Raw genomic sequence first — 9,060 nt, 5'->3', positions numbered from 1 at the left:
GCTGGTGACAGTGTTTACTCGCCTTTGTGCTGTTTGTGACACACAGGCATGTGTTACCTATTTTGAAAAGTTCTAAGAAAAATCGAAGAAAGAGGCCCACTTGGGCCAGTGGATCCAACCGTGGGAACCACCACTACAAGGGGATTGGATGCACAGGCGCTCTCCTCTTGCTGTAAACGATGCAGCACCATTTGAGCCTGATGTCATGTTGTCTATTCTGGGTGACCTTGAACCATGCACTGGCTCTTCCCTGGGAGGCACTCATCCGCCTCTTAATCACACCTGCAAAGCCTGACACTCAGAGAACCATGAACACAGACAGAACCCTTGGGCCAATCACTGTGGAGACTAGCCAGAGAGTGAGGAGTTAACTGGCCAATCAGAGGGGGAGGAACACTGGCCAATCAGAGAGTGTGGCGCATTAACTGGCCAGAGTGGCGTCAACTAGCTAATCAGAGGGTGAGGGATGTGGCTGGCCAATCAGAGTGAAGGAGTTGACTAGCCAATCAGAGCATGAGGAAGTCCACTAGCCAACTACAGGGTGAGGGTCGGCCAATCAGAGGGTGAGGGCTGTGGCTGGCCAATGAGAGAGTGAAGAAGTTACCTGGCCTGGCTGAATTCCACACCCCCTAGAACAGGTGGAGGCAAGGTGGGCAGGTCTGTTCTGGAAGGGAAGGTGCAAGCAGCACATCCCCCCCGACACACACACTCTCCGGGAACTCTGCTGGTCCCAGCAGCCCCTCCCCGGTGTGCCTTCCCCAGTGTCCTATCCCCAGAGCCCAAGCCCATCTGCCGTGAGAAGCCTGAAGTTAGGCTCACACCCCTGGCTTCCCAGCAAACTCCCGGGAGAAGCCTCCTCAGCAGGGGCGGGGGGCCAGGAGGAGGAGAGAAGGAGTCCCCCACACCTTTCCCCCCAAGCTGAGAGGACATGCCCACGAAGCCAGCCCCCGTTTCCAACACGGAGCCCCAGGCCCTGGCCTCCCTGTGCTGACCTTGGAATAAGTAGGCTTGTGTGTCTGCAGATGACTTCACAATGGACACACATGGGCACACAGGCTCTCAGAACACCTCTGGATGGACAGACACGTGCACAGCTGGTGACAGTGTTTGCTCACCTTTGTACTGTTTATGACAGACGGGAATGTGTTACCCATTTTGAAAAATTCTAGCAAAATAAAAGGCCTATATTGCACACAGCACAAGTGATTTACGTAAGAACAAATAGGCACGATGTTCCCACATGGAATGGTAAACGTTCAAACGCCGGGAGGAAGAGGAGGCCGGGCTCACCCCGCCCAGATTGGTCCTCACTGGGCCTCACCAAAACTGTGCCACCGCCTCGAGCTCCCAGGAGCTTCCTTAACCTTTGAATCAATAAGGAAGACCTCGGGGTGGGGCAGGGAGGAGGAAGATCAAGCTACAAGAGGCCGCCACCTTCCTCAGCACACCTCTCAAGACTTGGGAAGGGCCCCCAAACCCCAAACGGGGCTGTTTACTGCTTCCACATGTTGCACAGGCCCTGGGAACCCTTCTCCTGCGGCCGCCTCAACTGTCCATCTGCATAACGGTGGGCGTGCCCCAGCTTTTGTGGTCCGAGGGGACCCAGGTGTGTGCTGGCCATCCCTCTTCTCACCTATCTCTCTCTGGGACCTGCAGTGGGCCTGGGCCTGCAAGCTGAGCCCCTCCCAACCTGGGGTTCTGCCCTCTGTTTAACAAGTCTGCATCCCAAACTCCAGGCCTAGCCCTGCGCCACCCCAGGCAGCCCGGGTCCCTGTGGTCAAGAAGCCCCCTCAGCCAGGCCCCCTTTGAGGCAAGCAAGGAGTGGCCCCAAACTCCTCCACCATGGCATGACACCCCCAAGCCACCCTTCTGGGACTTCCATCTCTGCCAGCTCAGTGTGCCCACCAGGGCACTCACAATGGCATACCTCCCCCAGGTTGCTGCAGAGAGGAAGGGTCGGGGGCCAGAAGCAGCAGAGCCTGTGCCAGGACAAGGACAGAGACCTGGGCGCCTGCTCTCCCCAGAAGCGTTCAGTGAAAAGTACCTAGCAGGCTTGAAAACAAGGGAGCGGACGGAGGGGCACATCTGGCTGGCTCAGCTCCTCGCCCCCTACACCTGCAAGTCGGAGGGGGCTCTCGGGCCCTCTCCTCAGCCTCTTCTCCACCAAGCCAACCCTCCGGGGAGAGTGGACAGAACGAGGCCCGGGAAACCTTGGCCTAAAATGGCATCTCTCTGGTGCCAGATGATCTGGGTGGGTCCCTCTGCCACTCCGGGCCTCAGTCTCCCCCTCTGTAAAATGGATAAAGGGTAGCCATTGAGTAGGGCCACTGTGGGACTGGAGAGCAGCATGGAGCCCAGCCCCACCGCATTTAACAGACTCCTACTTTTCTCCCAGGTCCTTAGAAACGGGGGGGCAGCAGTGGCTCATGAGCCTGCTGGGGGAGGGGCGAGTTCAGGCCACACCCTTGAGAGGCCCCCACCCAACTCTGCTACTCAGCCTGTGTCACCTGGGCCACTTCCTCTTTCTGGACTGGCTCTTCTCATCTCTAAGAGGCAGTTGAACCAGTTAGTCCCTAACGAGCCTGCCGGGGCAGGGGAGCCTCCCCAAATATCTACGGAGAAACCTGAGCTGGATTCTTGGCTCTGTCCCCCACCCCTTGTCACCCCCAGGGCTGCTTTCTGGCCAGGACCCCAGCCAGACCCAGGGAAGGGATTCCCAGATTCTCAAGGGGCCCTGGCCCTGACAGCCCAATCCCAGGAGGTGCAAAGGGAAACCCAGCCTCCTCTCACCTCCCTCCCACCTGCTGGGGGCTCAGATGACCACAGAGTGGGGGGCTCAGGCTGAGGGTCCGGGCTGCCGAGAGCAGGAGGGCTCCGCTGAATGCCTCTGAGGCACACGAGCCCCAGGCCAGGGCCATGGACCAGCTGAAGCTGACGCGGACGCCCTGCACGTGCTGTGGGCCGTACTGCCGCGCCGTCTCCGCGAAGGCCAGGTGCGAGTAGCTGATGTAGATGCTGACCCCCGTCAGGGTTAGGACACCTGGGGGAGAGATGGGGCAGGCAGCTGCTCTGTATCTGCTCCAGTGGGCCCAGGCCCAGGTGGTCCTGCAGATACCGCCTCAGCATCCCCGCCCCGCTGGCATTCAGGCAGAACTGCAGGCAGCACACCACCCTTCCTGTCCTGGTTGGCCTTGCCTGGCTATCAACCTGGCCCCCAGACACCAACTCCTGCTTGGGGTCAGACAGGACCCCAAGGTAGTCACCTGCATTTGGGGGAGTGGAGCTTTAAGAGGCTGCAATTCAGTCCTCAAACCCCAGAGACCTCATCCCACAAAGCCTCTGCAAACAGTGCCACCTGCCCCTCAACATGGTTCCCACTCACATAACTGCCCCCACACACTCTGTACCCTCCATGGCCCCCAGCACACACACGCACATGCACACACACGTACACGTACACATTCGCACACATTCACACACACACAGCCATGGCCTCTGCTGGCAGCAGGGTTGCCCAGTGCTCTGAGCAGAGCGAGTCCCTGCCCTGCACCCCCTCCTCCTCTTCCTCACACCTTCACCCTCCCTACCTCTGGGGCTAACATCTCCCTCCGACTCTCCTTCCAGAGCCCCCCTGTCCTCCCAGCTGTGAGTTTCGGGCCCTTCCTCAGGGGAGGAGGCCTGCCCTGGGCCCTCCTCGCTCCTCCCTCCCACTCTCCACGTGGTCGAAGCTGTTGTCAAAGGAATGAAGCCGAGCTTTGCGCAGGGTGGCAGGCACCAGGTTTCATCCAGCAGTTCAGGGTCCAGCGAAGAGCTGGGCAGGGGACTCAGCCCATGCCCCCAGGGTATTTTCCTGTCCGCTGGGCTTGGAGGAGCCAGCCCGGAGTGCCACCCCCTTCCCACAGCTTCAGGCTGATGAGAAAGCCTGTCCTGGGTGCCGACTGTAGGGAATGTTAGCCAGGGGAGCAGGTGGCCCTGATTTCCCCACAGGCACTTCCTGGGTGCACAGGGTCCCCTCTGGGCACTGCCCAGCCAAAAGAAGGCCACTGACCCAAGCTGACATTCAGGGCCAGGTCTGGATCTCACTGGTGCCCAGTGAAGGGGCACAGCCCAGCCTGGTCTTCTGTGATTCACCCCGAGAAGAGTGGGAAGAAGACGGCATGGGGAGGCCGGGGGAGGGAGGACATATAGGTGCCTGCCCGGCTGGGCAGTGTAGCAACAGAAATTATGGATTTACTTTGGGGAGGAATGTGAAGCCAAATAGAATGAAGCAGGCCCTGGGAGAAGCAGGGGCGGGGGCCAGCCCCCAGCAGCGGGGGTTGACTGCGCGGTAGGAGGTGCCTGTCTCTGCCTGCAGCCCAAGGCCCCACTTCCTGGCAGGCCGCCCCACCAGCTGAGCCCTCTCCAAACACCAGCTGCCTCCTGTAGACTGGCCGAGGACACGGCCTTTCTCCCAAAATGAAGGGGAAGAGTAAGTTCCCACGCTGGGACCTGAAGTGCCTCCGACTCCCTGGTGAGGGGGCCTGGGCTCAGCTCCTGGCAGACCTCTCTGTCAGCCTCCCGCCTCCTAAAGGAGGCTTCCACGGCTGGCACCTGCAGCCTCAAGCTGGGAAACTCTAGAGGACTGTGTCACCACAGGCCCTGTCGGTCCTCCAGGCCCCCCATGATCCTGTCTCAGGGACGGGCACCCAATCCGTCTGGGGTGCTCCATCTCCTTCCCGCTCCTTGCAGTGCTAGTGAGGGGTGAGGGCTGAGCTGACCCTAGGCAGGTGCCCTCGGTGTGACATCCTGAGAGCCGTCTGTGCTTCGGCCCACAGCTGACCCTCATTCTAGGAGTGGAGACCCTCTCTGCCTGGGGAGGCTGGAGTCGCAGTGGAACCCCCACCCATCCACCAGCTACCTCCAGCCCCTCCGCCTCCTAGCCGGTGCCTTCGCTCCCAGGCACAATGCAGAGGGTCCGTGTCCCTGTAAGTTCTTCCAGTTACAATCGCGACCCAATCATTCCTGTCACTGTCTCCTGGTTACAATCCCAACCCAATCATTCCTGTCACTGTCTCCCGGTTACAATCCCAATCCGATTACTCCCGTCGCTGGCCCCGAAGGTCCTCGTGATTGGATTTTGAACACTCACAGATGGGCTCCACGGTCCGGTCATTTGAATTCTTCCTGATTTCATCGTCTAGAGACTTTGACTTCAATGTTGCTCTCATGTGGCCTGTGATCAATGCCAGGGCTCGCTTCCCCAATCTCTGCACCCAGCCGGGCCTCCTCAGTGGCAGAGGCCTCCCAGAGAAGCAGGGAGGGTGCCCCCAGCCCTGGACGGTCCGCTCCTCGTGGCCACGGCCTTGACAGTGGAGCTGGCCTGAGACACCAGGCCTGGCTCAGGCCTGGCCTTGGTTGACAGGGGCAGCCAAGGACAGACCGTCTGGAGCCCCCAGTCTACCTTCCACAACAGCTAGCCCTGGCCAGTCGGTGGAAACTGAGGAGACAGCACAGCGGGATTGGAGCCCAGGCCCTCGTCCCTCTCCAGGCCTCAGATTTCTCACCTGCAGCTGGGACTGGGGAGCCTTCGGAGGAGCACTTGGCCAGCACTCAGCCAGCACTCGGCATGTAGTCAGAGCTGGAGCCGTGTCAGTGGATGGGTAGTTACTGGTTACAGTCTCAGCCTGTGCTGGGGTCAGAGCTGAGGCCTCTGGTGCCCTGTTGCACCTGCCTTCATGCCTGGACCTGCCTCGTCTGTGCCAAACCCCTGAGCCCTTGCTTCTCCCACCAAGACAGTGTGGGAAGAAGGGTGTGGTAAGGGGCTGGCCCCAGGCCCCCCAGCATGATCTGACCCAGCAAAGCAGGTCCTGGGGTTGCCCTGGAGGCCCTCATCCCCCACCCCCGCCAAGAAGCTTGGACCCTGGTGCTCCTCCCTGTCCGAGGCTCTGACCCACAGCCAGAAGCCCTGCTCCTATCACAGTGCTGTGGTTTGGTGTCCCAGCCCAAATCTCATGTGAAATGGTAATCCCCAGTATTGGAGGTGGGGCCTGGTGGGAGGTGACTGGATCATGGCGGTGGCTTCTCATGAATGGGTTAGCACCATTTCCCTTGGTGCTGTCCTCTGGATAGTGAGTGAGTGCTGAGATCTGGTTGTTTAAAAGTATGTAGCACCCAGCTGGGCGCAGTGGCTCACGCCTGTAATCCCGGCACTTAGGGAGGCTGAGGCAGGTGGATTATCTGAGGTCAGGAGTTTGAGATCAGCCTGACCAACATGGAGAGACCCTGTCTCTACCCAAAATACAAAATTAGCTGGGTGTGGCGGCACATGCCTGTAATCCCAGCTACTCAGGAGGCTGAGGCAGGAGAATTGCTTGAATCCGGGATGCGGAGGTTGCAGTGAGCTGAGATCATGCGATTGCACTCCAGCCTGGGCAACAAGAGCAAAACTCCATCTCAAAAAAAAGAAAAAAAAAGTGTGTAGCACCTCCCTACTCTCTTCCTCCTGTCCCAGCCATGTGAAATGCTGGCTCCCTGACTTGGCCTTCTGCCCGTGATTGTCATTTTCCTGAAGCCTCCCCAGAAGCAAAGCAGATGCCAGCATCATGCTTCCTCTACAGTGTGCAGAACCATGAGCCGATTAAACCTCTTTTCTTTATAAGCCTCGCTAATTTTTGTATTTTTAGTAAAGATGGGGTTTCACCATGTTGGTCAGGCTGGTCTTGAACTCCTGACGTCAGATGATCTACCCACCTCAGCCTCCCAAAGTTCTGGGATTACAGGCATGAGCCACCGCGCCCAGCCTAAACCTCTTTTCTTTATAAATTACTCAGTCTCGGGCATTTCTTTATAGCGATGTGAGAACAAATACACATGGGTACCTTCTGGAACCACAGGGAGCTGCCTGCCACGGCTCCATCACCAGGCTCAGCACCTGCCCAGAGGGAAGCAGGGGATGAGGGCAACAGTAGAGGCAGCACGCCACTCCCGGAACCTGTGGCCCAGCTCCCGTCTTTGGAGCCACTCTCCCAGGGCCCCAGACTCACCCCCCAGCAGGAAGTAGCAGCCGGTGAAGAGCAGCAGAGGCGCGCTCTGGGCCAGGGAGCTGAGCAGGCCGCAGATCCAGCCGCATACGAGAAGGACCAGGCTCAGGGGCAGGACCACCATGACTGCGCGGTGCAGCACTGCAGGAGAGGGGGCTCAGGTGAGAATTCTGGTCCAGGTAGGCCCTTCAGCGCTTGTCTGCCAGAGGACAGTGACATGGTGCTTCATCTTCTCAGGAAAAGCGGCTGACGCCCATCTCCGTGAAAACCACTGGACCTTCCCAGTGGCCCCCTCTCGCCCTGGCAGGGGCTTCCTAAGGCCGGGAGAGGGAGGCATCCCCAGAACCCTCCCAACCCCCATCCCAGGCCTCGCATGTCCCCCGACCCACCAGGGGGAAGGTGGCAGTCAGGTAGACAGCAGGCCATCTGGAAGAGCCGAGTCCTAAATGGGGATCCAGGAGTCTGCAGCACCCACAGGATCCAGCCACGCTCGGAGCTGCCTGACTTCCCCAACAACAAAGAATGAGCCTTCGCCACTGAGAGGGAAACTGAGACAGGGGAACACAGGACAGGCTGGGAGCCGGGCACCTGTGGTTAGGCACAGTAGCACAGCACTGGGACAGGTCTGCGTGGAAACGTCCTCTTGGAGATGCAGGGGCAGTGGAAGCAGTGCTGCGGGATGGGGATGGGGATGGCTGGCATCCAGCCTTGCCTGAATATTTGGAAAGGACGAGGCAGCCCCACCCACGACTCACAGACGAGGTGCTGCACCGAGGTGGAGACGTCCAGGCTCTCACTGGCGAAAGGGTCGACCAGCGGGACGCAGCTGTTCTGCCCTGGGAAACAGAGGCCTCGAAGCCTGGGGCCTGGATACTGTGAAGCACCCAGCAGCCTACCCGAGCCCAGGGGACCCCCCCGGCACCACAGGGCCCTGCCACCTTCTCTCTCATGTTGAAACTCGGGGCTGGGACTCCAAGTGGGATGAAAGGCCCTAGACCGTTCGCCTTATTTTCACATGCAAGTTATGCCTGCACAGATGCATTTTTAAAATTTCAAACGCTCCATGGAGGCTCCCTCAGAGCCCCTCAGAGCCCCTCAGAGCCCCTCAGGCAGGGGTCCTTGTAATGCGTTTGTGTGTGGAACTCAGGCTTTCCTTTGGGTCAGGAAAAAGGTGTGTGCAAAACGGGTGCCTGGGAAGCCTTGCTCCAGAATCTTCCTGACTCGTGTCATGTGGGCATACATACTCTGGTTCTCACACACGTGTAGAGCCACCTGCATAGGCACATGCGTGTGCACACCTGCACACAGGTGCATGTCAGGAGGTCTTTGTAGCACAGTTAGGCACAGTCCATCGGATGGATGAGCACACGGCTCCTAACTCCTCCCCAGTTGCACTGAGGAAGCCACCAGCACACGCGCACCACCCACACTCGCACTCACTCATACATGCCCACACTCTCTCACATGCACATACATGCACACTAACATGCACACACAACTACACACACTCACATTCATATTTACATACACAGCCAGGTGCTCACACATGTTTATATTCAGCACATGCACACATATTCAGATGCGCACACACACTCACTCACACTCAGACCTCCTTGCCATGCCAGCCCCCTGTGCAGGGGAAGCTCCCCAGGCGCCGCACCTCCTGAGGAGGGAGCTGGGGGGAATGGAGGGTGCCCTGTGGACCCTGCAGCCTCCTCTCTCCCTGTGCTCTGAAGCCTCTGCACACATTTGGAACCCCTGTCCCCGCGGCATCAGTATGTGTGGGGTGAGCAGCTCTGACGGTGCCTGACAGGGAGGGGGACAAGGGGCTGCAAGGCCCAAACCCTGGGGAGGGCGATCAAGAAACAACCCCTGGTGACTTGGATGAGGCCCCCCAGCTACACACCTGGAGGCTTCCCTCCCCCACCCTCGCCCCACAGCCCCCTCCTCCGGCTGTGAGGGGCCCTGAACAGGGCTCCCTCCCTCCTGTAGCCCCTGGATTGTCAGTTTTGGGGGGAGACGGAGAGTGATGGGGAGGGAG

General features: G+C 59.3%; 1 protein-coding gene across 1 annotated transcript in view; it reads right to left on the bottom strand.

Annotated features, from left to right (window-relative positions):
• Positions 1 to 1,098: 1,098 nt before the first annotated feature.
• TMEM235 (transmembrane protein 235) overlaps positions 1,099 to 9,060 on the bottom strand; it is a 14,483-nt gene continuing 6,521 nt past the window's right edge. The window contains exons 2-5 of the mRNA XM_011966589.1: positions 7,775 to 7,855; positions 7,023 to 7,160; positions 2,791 to 3,040; positions 1,099 to 2,289 (exon numbers count right to left, since the gene is read on the bottom strand). Of these exons, the coding sequence (XP_011821979.1) occupies positions 2,277 to 2,289; positions 2,791 to 3,040; positions 7,023 to 7,160; positions 7,775 to 7,855 (482 nt within the window). The 3' untranslated portion in view covers positions 1,099 to 2,276. The remainder of the gene's footprint in view (positions 2,290 to 2,790; positions 3,041 to 7,022; positions 7,161 to 7,774; positions 7,856 to 9,060) is intronic.

Source organism: Mandrillus leucophaeus, unplaced genomic scaffold (assembly GCF_000951045.1).
Source record: "Mandrillus leucophaeus isolate KB7577 unplaced genomic scaffold, Mleu.le_1.0 Scaffold1, whole genome shotgun sequence".
In the NCBI taxonomy this organism is placed as follows: Eukaryota; Metazoa; Chordata; class Mammalia; order Primates; family Cercopithecidae; genus Mandrillus; species Mandrillus leucophaeus.
Note: the sequence above shows the minus strand (reverse complement) of the source record. Positions and strands in the feature narration are given on the sequence as shown.